The sequence below is a fragment of the Neolamprologus multifasciatus genome, chromosome 16, assembly GCF_963576455.1.
Source record: "Neolamprologus multifasciatus chromosome 16, fNeoMul1.2, whole genome shotgun sequence".
Lineage (NCBI taxonomy): Eukaryota > Metazoa > Chordata > Actinopteri > Cichliformes > Cichlidae > Neolamprologus > Neolamprologus multifasciatus.
The window spans coordinates 6,525,565-6,539,502 of record NC_140454.1 but is presented as its reverse complement, the minus strand read 5'-3'; the positions used below and the strand labels follow the sequence as shown (position 1 = coordinate 6,539,502).

The following is a 13,938-nucleotide window of genomic DNA, read 5'->3' as shown; positions in this document are numbered from 1 at the left end:
AGATGACGCGTCGGAGTTCTTACAGGAAATCCAGCCTTGTTGATGTCTTTCACTGCGACCTGGTAATAACACAGAGCGTAGTCTATTTCCTGCATAGCTGTGGATTTGTGTTACAGAGTATCGGAGGAGTGTTTCTTCAGAGACACATAATGAGTAGCTCAACACGCTGTCATTTCTGCGTTGGTACTTTCCTGTCAGCAGCGGCTAACCACCTAGCTCATCTTCAGTCTTAGTGCCTAGTTATCTTTGTGTCGTCTGTATCCAGACTCCCACTGTCTGTCATTATAGATCCTCAAATTAAACAAAAACATTTCTGTAAACCTCCGGGTGGTTTTCATCTTCAAGTAGGTTGCCTGATGAGGCTGCTTGTCGGGGCCTGGAGCCTGGGGCTCGCTCGGGCCACTTCGGGGGTGGGGCGCCCTCGGCCCCTCGTCACTGCAACCCCCCCTGGCTTCTGCTCCGCGGCTGCTGAGTGACCCCTCATCTGGGACTCTCCTCAGCTCTTTCTGGGATAGTGGCGCGGCTGCCCCTCTGTTGGTCTTCCTTGGTCTCTTGTGTTCTGGGGGCCTCTGAATGTCTGGAGTTTTGATCTCCTTCATACCTGCTTCATCTCCTGGAGGACGGGGCTGTGGCCCCACACACCCTCTAGCAGATCATTACATGAAGGAACCTTTTAAAAACAAGCGCGTCCATGCTCACAGGTGCACACAAGGGTGCTCACACACACAAACTACACCCTTTTTGGCTCCTACCTCAAAGCACACTGTGCGCTGTCGATATTACGTGCTGCACAATAATGTTTAATATTTAGTATTTACTGTTATATTCCCATAGATCATTGTGATGTTGTTTATTGTATTGCTCTCTTTTTCTTCTGCTTGTTTTCTATTTTCTTTCTCAACAGGTGATCCAGGAGATTGATATATGTATTTTTTGTCTGCTTATTTAGTTGTTTTTTGTTTTTTGCCCTTTATCCCCGTCCCTCTTCCCCGCTGTTTTTTCCCCCTCTTTCTTTCTCCCTTTTCTTTTCCTCAGTCAAGTCTGTCCCGTATCTAGCAAGTGAAAATAAAAAATAAAATAAACAATAAAAGGTGAATCAAATAGACGGGATGGTCCATTTGGTAAAGTAAATCCGTTGGGCATCTTTCTTTGCCTTTAGACAATAATTCTGATGGCAAAAGAACCAAACGGGACAGGCAAAAAAAAAAAAAAAAAGGTTGCCTGATGAGGATTTGTGTTGTCTGCTTCCAACCTAGTACGACTAAGGTTAATGGACTTTTAAAGGACTCGGCAACATCTCTTCTAGGTCAGGATAATAACGAGCCTCATCGTGAACCACTTTGTTGTAAGAAATAGCCTCAGTGAAACCTGTCGGCACCATCTACTGTAGACTATAATTGTGATTTTTATCTTTTGAATGAAAGGACTCTCTGCTCTTAAGATGTTCATTTCCACGCTTTAAGCATTATTGTTTTGTGGAAGAGCAGTGTGTTTCAGATTCAGGCATTTTTAAACCCCAGTCTACCTGCCTGACCCCATACAACCACCCTGGTTAAAGCCTGCCAGTCAGCCCTACACTGTGTAGTATAGTTGGCTGCTGAAAGTTTGCACAACCCTTCATTAAAAACCAATTTTTGTATTAAATAAAAAGTAATTTTGTAGATGACAGTGACTGTGACTTTTCATTTACCAGATTCTTGTGCATCCTTCAAGTCTAACCGGAGACCGTTCATTTACAGTATATGTAAATGTATATGTGGCAGTTTAATCCTGTCCAATTTCTCTGAAAGTGAGTGTGTTGATGTGACCTTTACCTTATCTTGTGACAGAACTGGAAAAAATTCCTACAGCCAGCTCATGCAGGCTTGAGGAAAGCTGAGACCAGTCAGGTTCAAGCTTTCATAGCAATATTTTAATCATCACAATTCTGGAGGAGTATTTCTTCAGGTGTGACACCAGCAGAGGCTACTTTTTATTTCGGTAAACTTTTCTGTGCTCTCAAGAATATAAATCATTATTTACAAAAATGCTTATCTATAAAAGCTAGTTGCTACAATCTAAGAAGCACAGACTGTACACAAAAGATGGGCATAACAAGTATGGCGCAGTAAGGACTCTTCACACTTGTGTGAATGTAAGAGAAACTCAATCACTGGTAGCATCAGCTAAGCACTGTGCTAGTAATTGCTATATACATACCATCTATTTATAGTTATAAGAAACTGCAGTTTAAATTAAGATTACCTGATGTTCAGAGTCTTCAGTTCTTAAGCTTAAGGAAGAGTATGGTTGGTTGCACCCAGTCACACAACATTTGGTTTTCTTTCCTCATTGCTGAGAAGTAGCTGCAAGACAGGTATTTTATTAGTGTACTGACCAGACAAGTAGGCAAACAGATATACAAAGACATGCAAATAGTGCATTACAGACATTCTAGCAGCGGTCGTTTGTGTGCGAAAGAACAACTCTGTCCGGTGCGTTTCTGTGCCTTTTGTAACTCTGTAGACCCTTCACATGGATAAACAACTTGTATAATAGACCAAAGGATAGGAAAAATAATAGGGGCCCTTTATAGTCACATGGTGTGTGTTTTCTTTTTAGTACAGTCCTCTGAGAGAACGCCAGAAAGTCAGTTTTTAATGAAGTGCACAAGTTCACTTACATCCATTAACATTCTTCCCTCAATAGATGAACAAACGTTTTGTTACAATACCATGAGGGACCACCTGAAAAAAACACTGGCAGTAGCTGGGCGATGAGCAGCTGTGTATGCATCCAAGCTATCGGCTCACTCATGTCAGCTAAGCTTTAAAGGTCAAAGTTCTGAACACACCCAGACTACTCACCGGCCGCCTGAGGCCTTGTGGTGTCATCTGGCATCAGGCCTAGACAAATCTGCATGAAGTCAGGACCAAAACCATAGGCAGACACACTGTAGCAGATCTTTGACTGACACATAGATAACTGACATATACTATATATGCAAATCATTTGATAAGGAGTCCATTATTGTTGTATTTGTTTTTACTATTTTCAAAGTTGAGAAAGAAACTGAAAATATAGCCTTATAACTATTTCTAAAGTATCCCAAAACAGTGTAAAGGTGCTTCAGTTACCAATAAAGCATATGATAAAATGTTATCTTACTGATTAACTGAAAAATTTCCGGGATCAGATTAATTTGAGTCTAAAACCCACAAATGGTAGCACTTTATAAGTGACTTCCCCCGGTGTACTTCCCCCTGAAATTAAATGGAATTTCAGTGTATTTTATTTGAAATTATAACTTAATTATATTTATTTACACATCCTTAGAGGTAGGTACACTAGAATAAGGGGAATACATCAGGTTTTACAGGAAAAAAGAAATAGTTATACTGGAAGTAAGTTTAAATGCTTAGTAATAAATCGTGATTTGTTAGGCAAGAAAATAATCCACTCCAAAATTGGACCTGTGCCCCAAAAAGTACAAGATATGGAAATATTGTTTGTTTTTCTGGAAAATCATCAGGAAATTAGCCATTAATTAAAATTACTTATGTAGTATTTAACATTGTATAGGGTCCAATTTTTGTCTCCTTTTCAGCACTATACACAGAAATCAGGCACTATTTGCGATTACTTTTCCACTACTACTTACAATGTAATTATTTCTTCTTTCCTGTGACATACAACCTCTTGTGACCTACTTAATATGACTTGATATGACCTAATATACTTGAAATTGCTTATGTAATAAATTGTATCTTCCAGTTAAATACCCAAAGTTTTTAAATATTTAGAATTACTCACTTTCACACTACTTAAAATTACATACAGGTTTTTTTTTCATGTATAAACCCAAATTGTTACAGGTAGTTGCAGTAGAATAAGGAGGTAAGTATGTGTAGGTAAATACATTGTAACTTTAAATAAAGTAGAGTGAAATACATCCTTAGTTGCGAGTGGTATTAAAAAGTGTTACCACCAAAATATTTAGTTATTTATTCTTTCATTTATTATTGTATTGAACATATTCTTATTACTATTTTATTCAAGTAGTGTGACTATTTGTTTGTCTCTATACACCAGGTTCAGCAGTGCTTCCAATTTTTTTGTATGCTTGTGCTTACACAACAATAAGGGTCGTCTTATCTTATGTAGTTAAATTCAAAGCCAAGTGATTCTGAGACATCATCTTGTGTTCTGGAAAATTTATAGGGTTGTTTTTCAAACATTTTCATTTTTACAAACGCTGATAACCGACATTATAGCTGCAGCCTGTCAGTTTTACTGCCCAATTGCCCCAAAACAAGTTCCTCTTTCATCTATGTGATCTTTGTGACTTCATCACATATAAGGGGAAAGTAAACCCCCTCATCCTTATCAGCTTACAATCTTCCCTTTGTTCGCTTAAATGAAATATCATTTAAAACTGTATTAAAGTGAAATCTGAAAATGACATCAAAGTTTCTGTCATCACAAGTTAGTTAGAAATCTTAAATGAGAAGCAAAGGCAGACAGGAGGAGGGAATCCCCTTGCTGATCGGCTAGTTTCCTATCAGTGTTCCTGATGCTGACTCACTGATGCTGGTGTGCAGCCTGGCTCCCTTAGGGGCTCCACGCTACCCACAATCCACAACCACACAGCTGACACAGCTTAAACGTCACACTGCTGATCGGTGGTTTCATCTCACCTCCCGGTCTTATCGTCGTGGACAACACAGAGGAAAGGAAATGGTTCTTACTCATGAAACCGAATCTTAAGTCACCTATTCCCTGACTCATTCACTGATGTGTTTGTGTGTAAGGGTGAGCAATGTGGAAGGGGATTCGTTTTTGACACGAGGAAAATAAATCTCACATCAGTTTTTTATATATAATGATGTTGAATGGGGATGTAATTAGTTTTGTATACTGTACTTTTCACTTTGTTCAGTTTGCAATTTTCTCCCTTTTTTGTTATGGATTTTGCTGCAATTCCTTAATGAATTGCTTTTTTTTTTGTCTTTAAGTCTGTTCATTTTTATGTGTTCTCATTCAGGATACAGTTGTCTTTTCAGTCCTCTCACAGCGTCAGGGAATTCTGCAGTTTATTTCTAAAGAATCATTAACAATAATTCATGTTTGAGAGTGAGCGAAAAGATTTTGTGAGATCTTTTGAGGTTACTTCCACAGAAATCCATGAGGTAGGTTCAGCAGCTGGGAAAAATATCTACCAGACACTACATAGTCCGAGGAAATGTGTCGTGCCACGGCGGTGTATGTGTTTCAGTGGATAGTACTTTGTCTATATAAAACAGGCTTGTCTTCAGGGGGGTTAGTGGTTCGAATGCTGTCTTTTAAATGGTGGCTGTGTGTGTCTCCCAAGCAGTGGGTTATGTGGAGGCGTGTGCCAACTTTATATCTCATATTTTGGACTTTGAATGCTTACAGAACAGCTCTTTGGAAGTGCATGTAACTGTGTGGGAGGGTATTGATTTTTGAAATCCCACATCAGTTTAGAACAGTTTTATGATGTTGAATGGGGATGTCTGTACTGTACTTTTGTATACTGTACTTTTCACTATGTTCGGTTTGCAATTATTTCACTTTTTTTTGTTATTGATTTTGCTGCAAATCCTTAATAAATTCAGACTCAATCAAAATCAGAGTACTTTATTAGTCCCTAAGGAAATTATGTAATTGTTTCATTTTGTTCTTTAAGCCTGTTCATTATTATGTGTTCTCATTCAGAATACATTGGTCTTTTCAATTCTGTCACAGCATCAGGGGGATTCTGCGGGTTCTTTCTAAAAAATCATTAACAATAATTCATCTTTGAAAGTAAGGGAAAACCTTTCTTGGGGATACTTAGCATGCAGATGTGGTCATTATCAATGTGGGTGTGATCTAAAGAGGATTTTTAAGTTCGTGTTCAAGTGAAATTCTAGTGAGGTTTCTTCCATTGAAATCTATGAGGTAGGTTTCAGCAGCTGGGGAAAGTATCGGCCATCATTGCTTCCTGTATAACTTCCTGTATTGCTGTTAACAGTTAGTAGAAGGCCAAGTATTTTGCCCACTTATCTATTAAACAACACACTTTTCTTCAAGACATACAGAAGATTAATTGTACTCAGCCACTGCAAATGACCACTGGTTACTGTTTGACAGATTTAGACATACATTTGTCCTGGTGTAAGATGATCACACTAAGCCCATGACATTTGTGAATTGATTGGTCACTAGTAATTGCAAAAAAAAGAAGAAGAAAAAAATCAAATACCCTCTAATTCAGAACAAGATTAAGAGTTTTCATTTAAGCATTTTTAAAGAGATTTAAGGACTTTGAGACTGCTTTTGTTTGACCTCTGATTTGCATTCTATTACTCAGATGCAGGGGTATTTCCAGGATTATTAATTTATGAATTTTTTGATTTAAGTGGAGAAGAAGAATAAGGCCGTGGGGTGTCCACAGGAACTCGGAATATCTAATGAGGAATAAATGGATTGTGAAAAACACATGGCACAATTTTCTTGTTTCAGTGGAGCCCTATGTCATCATAGAGGTGGTGTTACATGAAAAGTGACACTAAGAAGAGCTTAAAGATAGTTTTGTTTAAATGACTGTTTAGTGAAATTGATAAAATGAGTATTAAGGCCTTTTATTTAAGTAATAGAACAAGTGTTTTAAGCTCAAACAATACTTACAGCTGAAGGACATTTTAATTAGTTACACACTGATAGGTAGTTTTATAATATTAACAATAAAAAATAATAAGTCACTGGAGGCTTAAAGAGTATGGACTACAAAGTGCAATGATTGCACATAAAATACAGTGGAGTGGAAGTAGAAAGTTGTAAAAAAAATAAAGTATAAGTACATTTACCCTGTACTTCAGCGACTACTTATCCATATTCTAGCTCATTCAATGGCTTTGAGAATAGCTGCATTCTTTTAATCTTTAATTAAAATTAAATCAAATGTCAGTGGTAATAATTACTATTTTTAAACAAACAGTTAAGTACTAGCAATGCAATATTATGCACAGGATAAATATTTTGGGTCAGAATTACTGTGAACACACACAAATACATAAATGCTAATAATTAACAGTAGCTATCGCTGATACATAGATGGTACTTTTAGCTTCCCTGTTTTAAATAAATATGTATCCAGAGTATATATGAATCTTTTTTGTTTTGAAGTAACACAAATTAGTAGATTTTATTATAACAGTCAAAATATCAGCAAATATCAGCGAAGTGAAATTAAATCAAATTATGAAATCTTTGCTTACCAACAGTTAAATGCTACTCTTAAACTAGACGCTCCTGGTTACTTGGCAACGCATAAACCTCATTGGCCAATCAGATACTTAGCAAAGGGCATTGATACAGTCTGACGCGACCATTCTAAGATTATGTGATCTGCAGACGATGAAAACTGAGGTTTGGAGTAAATATTTAAAGTTAGTATTTTATTTTAACTATCCTCGCTGTATTGCTCACATTGTACTTTCTAAGTGTAAACGGCACATTACATAGTCCGAGGAACTGTGTCGTGCCACGGCGGTGCATGTGTTTCGGAAAGGTCGTACTTCGGCTATATAAAACAGGCGTGTCTTCAGTGGGTTTGGTGGTTCTAACGCTGTCTTTTAAACGGTGGCTGTGTCTCTCTCTCGGGCAGTGGATTATGTGGAGGCGTGTGCGTGACAGCAAACTTCACATCTCACATTTCGGGCTTTGAATGCTTACAGAACAGCCTTTTGGAAATGTATGTATCTTTTAAAACCCTCCTCAGTTTCTTACGTAAATCTGTGTTTTATTTTCGTAGTTGGGGAAAGTGGTGCGTTCGCTAAGTTTGAATTGCTAAATTTAAAGTTTGCCGTGCTGTAGCCACGATTCAAAAACGTGTCGCCGGTTGCGCTATTTTAACGTGAGACGTAGATACCTAAAAGTGTGTTGCTTGAGGCTATTCCAACTTTGCATAACCGCTGAATTCACAAAGGGTTTTATGGCCATATGGCTAAGTTAACCATAATACTATCTTGCTAGTGTAGTGATAAAGCATTCTTATCGTCAGTTTCAGAGCAGAGTTTGGTACGCGTTTTAAATGCTGTTAGCACTGAGCCTTATTTGCTGTACATAGAGTAAAACTTGATTTTGACCTCCGCACGGCTAAATTGACAAGTCAGCTGGAACAAATAACTGCTGTTTAAAATTTTGCCCAACGTGTGTCGCGGCGACTTTTGTCGCTCCACGTAGTGGGGAATAACTATTAGTAGTACTGGTTGTTTATTCGGGAGACCCCCGGCTTTACTGGACTTGAAGCTAGCTCGGTGTTTGTCTCTCAGCGGTTCTGGAATAAAAGGCAGGCTTGCGCAGTGAGCTGTTCTAGAAACCTCACGGGCTCTGTCCTTTTACTGTGTGTAGCGTGCAGGTTGTCTCGTGCTCGCGTTCTCCTGTGCTCGTGCTGAACGCTCCTGTTGCTGCTCCTGTTTCACGGCAAGAAAATGGTTCTTGATTACATTTAACTGCGCCCCCCGCACCTCCTTTAGACACTCATTACTACAGCTAGACCAAATTTGGTAAAATTAAGAGAAAGTGATTTTGTTTCCTTTAAAGAATATTGGCTAATATTGTCGCATGGTAGACTTTATTTGGTATGTGTCACACTTGAGGGCTGTCACTAACATTTTGTTTTTTCTGTCCTGCCTCCTTAGTCAATCTAAACTTTTTGAGAAGATGGATAACAAGGAGGAATCAAACAGTTGTCCCTTCAGCGTCTTGACTTGGGAGCAGGTGAGCCGGCTCAATGAAGTTCTGACTGAGGTCGTGCCCGTTCATGGACGGGGGAACTTTCCTACTTTGGAGGTGCAGCTGAATGATATTGTGGCTCGGGTGCGCTCCCGCCTTGAGCTCAGCGGCATTAAGGTGAAGGACGTACGGCTTAATGGCTCCACAGCCAGCCACGTGCTGGTGCAAGATATTGGCTGGAGCTACAAGGACCTGGACGTCATCTTCAGGGTGGACTTGCCACACGAGGCTGAGTTCAAGCTCATCAAAGATGTTGTGCTTGGTACCCTGCTGGACTTTCTGCCTGAGGGTGTGAACAAAGAGAAAATTACACCGATGACCCTCAAAGAGGCCTATGTGCAGAAGCTAGTCAAAGTGAACACAGAGCAGGACCGCTGGAGCCTCATCTCCCTCTCCAACAATAATGGCCGTAACGTGGAGCTGAAGTTTGTGGACTCAATACGTCGGCAGTTTGAGTTCAGTGTGGACTCTTTTCAGATTGTGCTGGACTCCATGCTCTCCTTCTATGAGGTGGAGCAGGCACCCATGTCAGAGGCCTTTCACCCCACTGTTAGCGGGGAAAGCATGTATGGAGACTTCAACACTGCACTGAGCCACCTGCGAAACAAGCTCATTGCCACCAAGCGGCCTGAGGAGATCCGAGGCGGTGGCCTGCTGAAGTACTGCAACCTGCTGGTGAGGGACTTCCAGCCTGCCAGCGAGGAGGAATTCAAGGGCCTGGAGCGATATATGTGCTCACGCTTCTTCATTGACTTTCCTGACATAGGAGAGCAGCAGCGTAAGGTGGAATCCTACCTCCAGAGCCACTTTGTTGGCGAGGAGAAGAGCAAGTACGACTACCTCATGATTCTCCGGCGAGTGGTTAACGAGAGCACGGTGTGCCTCATGGGTCACGAGCGGCGGCAGACCCTCCACCTCATCTCGCTGATGGCCTTCCGAGTCCTGGCGGAGCAGAACGCGATCCCCGACGCGTCCTGCGTCACCTGCTATTACCAGCCAGCGCCTTATGTCCGGGACCACAACTTCAGCAACTACTATGTGGCCAACCAGAACATTCCAACATGGCTGCCGTGTAACTGACGAGACAAACGACTTGGGATGAGCAAGATGGCGTCGCTGCTGCTGCTTTTGATAAGAGAAGGAATGAATTTAAAAAAAAAAAAAAAACATAAAAAAAATGTTTGGCAATAAATAATTTGTTCCTCTCAAGGCACAATTATATTTAATTGGACGAGCGTTTTGCTTTTGTTTTCTCATTCCTTTACCGACAGAAGTGTCTAGGTCATTGAATAGAAAGTGATATTTTTAAGTGTTTCGATTTTGGGTTGTTTTTTTTTTTTCTCTCCTCATGTTTGGTTGTTTCACTGTTTATCAATCCCATTCTTAATGGAGTTGCATTTTGTGCCTTAACCTCCAGGTTTACCCCATCAGTAATTTAAGTATGGGCTGTTATTTGGAGAAAGGAAAGAGGAGCTAATGCCGTAGCCTTACATTTGGTTTTCATCTTGATTTAAAAAGAAAAAGGTTAGAAAAAAAAGTTGAAAAAAATGCATAAAATGTTGAAAAATAGTATTATTGTATTATTGGGGAAAGAGTAATAATGGGTGACTGCCAAAAAAAAGGGGGGGGAAAAAAGCTCATCACCGGTGTTAAAGTTTACTGTGGAGGGAGAAAAGGTGGTACACTAATATCCTGTCAGAAATCAGCGGGAAGCGAGGAGTCGATTTGTTTTAATTCATTTTGACATGTAAATATTTCTGAGACATTTGTGCCAGCGGTGCCTGTGATTTGTAAATGATGCAAAAGAAAGTATTTTTTTATTTTTCCACTGTGAATTTCAACATAGGATTGGCTCCCCTCCCTCCCCCCTTTACCTTGTTTCCTCAGCCTTGTACCTTTCAGTCGAGACTGGCTTCGAGTGGAACTCTCAGACAGCATAGGCCTCAAATACATGACCTCACTACTTTCCCTGTCTTTTAAGTCCGAAAGCCTTGCCATTGACCTCCGCATGCCACGGCCCCTGGGTTATTGTGGGAGGCAAAGGGACAGGACTGAGCCTGGTGGGGGGTTTAGAGAATGTGCTTGGCTGGGAGTCCCGGAGTGACAGGCTAGTTGTCTCTTCCCTTAAAAGGAGCAGCACATGGAGAGGCCCGAAGGGTTGTCCCTCACAGCTACTGCATGCTCGACAGCAGCCCTGAAATGGGAGCCACCTCTGACGCAGCTCGGTGCCTCTCCAATTACTCTTAGTCTATAATTATCATCCTTCTCTTTTTTTGTCCTGGGGTTAGCTACCTTTGAAGCAGGGAGCTGGAGCCTGGTTGTGTGATCTGCAGCAGCCCTACCACCTTACATATGTGGCAGCTGAATCACTTCCTGTCCTCATCTGTTGCCTGATGGGACACGGAGCGTTTTGAACCCCTTTTGTGGTCATGGGGAGGGCAGACGACATGCCTGCTAGTGGGATACCATTCCCCCTTCCAAACCTATGAATTTCTATTTGTAGCCAAGCCTAATATTAGCTGTTAATTTCTGAACACCTGAACACACTGATGACCTAAGCTGGGAGTATTTCTGGCCACCACTGCTCCTGTTGGTTTTCCTGACATCACAGCAGCCAAGTTTGAGAGGATTTCCTCGTGAACTTGTTCCCCCAAATGCACTTAGTTTCTCAGAAGTTCGGCTCCCTGTATTGCTGCTGCTGATCTCACTGTGGCTTATGTTGGTGCGAGATAACCGCAGACTTCTTATCTGGTTGGCTCACAATGTCTGGTTGATAGAACAATTGAGGGAGATCGGTTTGGTCTGGCTGCAGGTCACATTTGAGGGGCAGGTTGTGCTGTCAGGTTAGCTGCAGCGTGTTTTTGTTTATTTTTGTTTTTTAAACTTCTTTTAAGAACATGCTCTTGGACCAAAAGTCTGCTTTACAACCAGCAACTGAAGCACTCAAGTGCCTGTCACTCTGTGGAGAGTTGATCTTTTTAAAAGGTTTTTTAATGGTGGTCATAAAGGGGGAAAGGTTAGCAAAAGTTTTCTTTCAGCCTGTGAAGCTTTGATATAAAACTGTCTGTATTAGATACAAGTTTATAAGGTGAATGCGCATATTTTTGGTTGAGGAGCAAAGCAATTTTGGTTTGACTTTAAAATTTGAGGGATTTTTTTTTTTTCCTATTAAGATTATTTTTCTTTAACATTAGTTTGTCCCAAACCTTATTTTTTTCCCCTTTTTTTTTTTTTTTTTTTTTTTTTTTTTTTCATTCCCATGACAGCCATCTGAGCCCTCTTCATTTTAGTTTTTGTTTTTTTGTTACAAGTTTGGGCCGTCACGTCGCTGTAGTCATGTTGACCTGTCTTGCCCAAATGCATTCTGTAATCTGACATTTTGAGATTTTTTTTTTTCCAAACAGGTTCTGTATATTTACACCTTTCAACTAAATAATCTTCCCAGCATTTGCCTAGGACTGTATTCTCTAAAACAGCTGGGCTAATTCACTTTGTCTGACTGTTCTGTTCCCCATCCGAAGCAAGAAATACTTAAAGTGCACTGACGAGCTGTACGGTGGCACAGTAGCTGGAGGTCACAGAGTAAAGACCCCCCTCCCACACTGGTGGAACACTTTAAAGAGGCCTTGGTCAGTTGCTGTGAGAGCCGTGCTGGTCCTCAGGGACTGCATGTTTTTGAAGACCGTTTTGTCCCCTTCATATTCTGTTTTTCTTTTAAATTTATGAGAAAGCAAATTGGTTTAATCTGCCCTTGATCCTGAGATGCCCCCTCCCACCTCTCTTCATTTTTCGTCTTTCCTTTGTTGTAATCCTGACTCTCCCTCTGCTCACCCTTACTACAGGCTCTTCCTAGATAAGGTGGAGGTAGGCTGCAGACTTCAGCTCGTTACACCCCGACAGCAGCCCCGCTTTTTATCTTTACACCCATTCGCTCCAAAATGTTATCGTTACTCAGAGGCTCTCCTAGGTTTGTGCCAAAAGCTGTATTTTTAGTGGTGTTCTAACCCTGAGATGTCGTCTTTGAAAGCTCGGGGACAGAACTTTGACTCTGAGGCTAAAATCCTTTTCTTGAAGGATCTTTGAAGTAATGAGGCTTGGAGCAACATGTAGAACCAGCTGCTGCTCACAGTTGGAGTTTGAAGCCTGCTGTGTGGTGAAAACCAGCCTCTTCTTAGGCTTTTTGTTGATGTCGCTCACCGACAGCCGTTAAGAGCGAGGTCAAAGAGACTGCGAGCAAATTTGCATTGATGTTGATAGCAGTCTGGAATACTAGTCCAGTGCCTTTTTTTTTTTTTTTTTTTTTTTTTTTTTTCCTCTTCTCCAATCCTCCTTTGCCCCACCCTGCTTTCACATGTTTACGGTTATTGTGGCTTTCTCTGATGACTATGCCCGAGCTTTTGCGGGGCTTGTGTCTAACCCTTTCCTTTACTGGGCTGACGTATGTCTGAACTCTCTGTGAATGGAAAGGGACTATTGTAGTTTGCATTTATTTTCTGGCCACTTTTTTCTGCTGTAAACTTGCCAGTGTTTCTCTCACACCACCTTGAGTTGGCTCACATGTTTGGGCTGCTGTTAATTGGTACTGCATTTTTCTTTTTTCCCCCCTTATGACACCTGTAGCTGTATCCTTTGCTAGAGGGGAGATGCAGATGAGATATTTAGTGGTTATGCTTGTATAAAGTGCAAGTCTTATGCCATAGGAATGTGATAGAAGCGGTCCTACAGTTTCTGTATGACGATTTATTTTGTTTGCAGCAGAAACAGATGTGTTTACGTTAACATGTGGAGGAGCGTGTGTTCGTTTGCGCGTGTGTGAAGGGATGCCTGTGGTAACACAAGTTGAATGGGGGGGGAAAAAAGTGGGGAAAATATGAACTTTGTCGCACTATATATATATTTTTGGAAATAGTTAATGCAGAAGAGCTTTTTTGTCAGCTTTGTGATTGTGACTTTGATGGTTACAACCATTAAACTATTTCATTTTTTCAGCACTTTTACCTCACTTGAGTTTTTTTTTCCTTTGAATGGAAATGTACATGTACATCAGGAAAATGTGTTTGAAGAAGAAATAATGAATAAAGAGTATTCAATGCATATGTGCCTCATTTGTTTGTTGCTTGAAAGCTTGCATGTAAAACTGAAAATGTTTTAGCATGACAG

At 40.6% G+C, this 13,938-nt stretch overlaps 1 protein-coding gene across 3 annotated transcripts; it reads left to right on the top strand.

The window, feature by feature from the left end:
* Window positions 1–7,323: 7,323 nt before the first annotated feature.
* Window positions 7,324–13,628, top strand: tent5c (terminal nucleotidyltransferase 5C). 3 transcript variants are annotated; one of them, XM_085134476.1, is made up of 2 exons: window positions 7,324–7,430; window positions 8,685–13,628. In XM_085134476.1, exons 1-2 carry the CDS (start codon window positions 7,399–7,401, stop codon window positions 9,856–9,858), a joined length of 1,206 nt encoding a protein of 401 aa, XP_084990602.1. In that variant the 5' UTR covers window positions 7,324–7,398; the 3' UTR covers window positions 9,859–13,628. The 3 variants fall into 3 exon arrangements, with proteins under 3 accessions (XP_084990602.1, XP_084990604.1, XP_084990603.1); XM_085134478.1 differs by having other exon boundaries at window positions 7,328–7,410; XM_085134477.1 differs by lacking the exon at window positions 7,324–7,430 and adding an exon at window positions 7,614–7,735.
* The last annotated feature ends 310 nt before the right edge of the window (window positions 13,629–13,938 follow it).

What these genes read in the sequence shown, in the direction of transcription:
- tent5c (XM_085134476.1), top strand. Translation starts at nt 7,399, where the DNA reads ATGAAAACTGAGGTTTGGAGTAAATATTTAAA. An exon ending in GTTTGGAGTAAATATTTAAA is followed by an intron (nt 7,431 to 8,684) that starts GTTAGTATTTTA and finishes CTGCCTCCTTAG; the next exon opens with TCAATCTAAACTTTTTGAGA.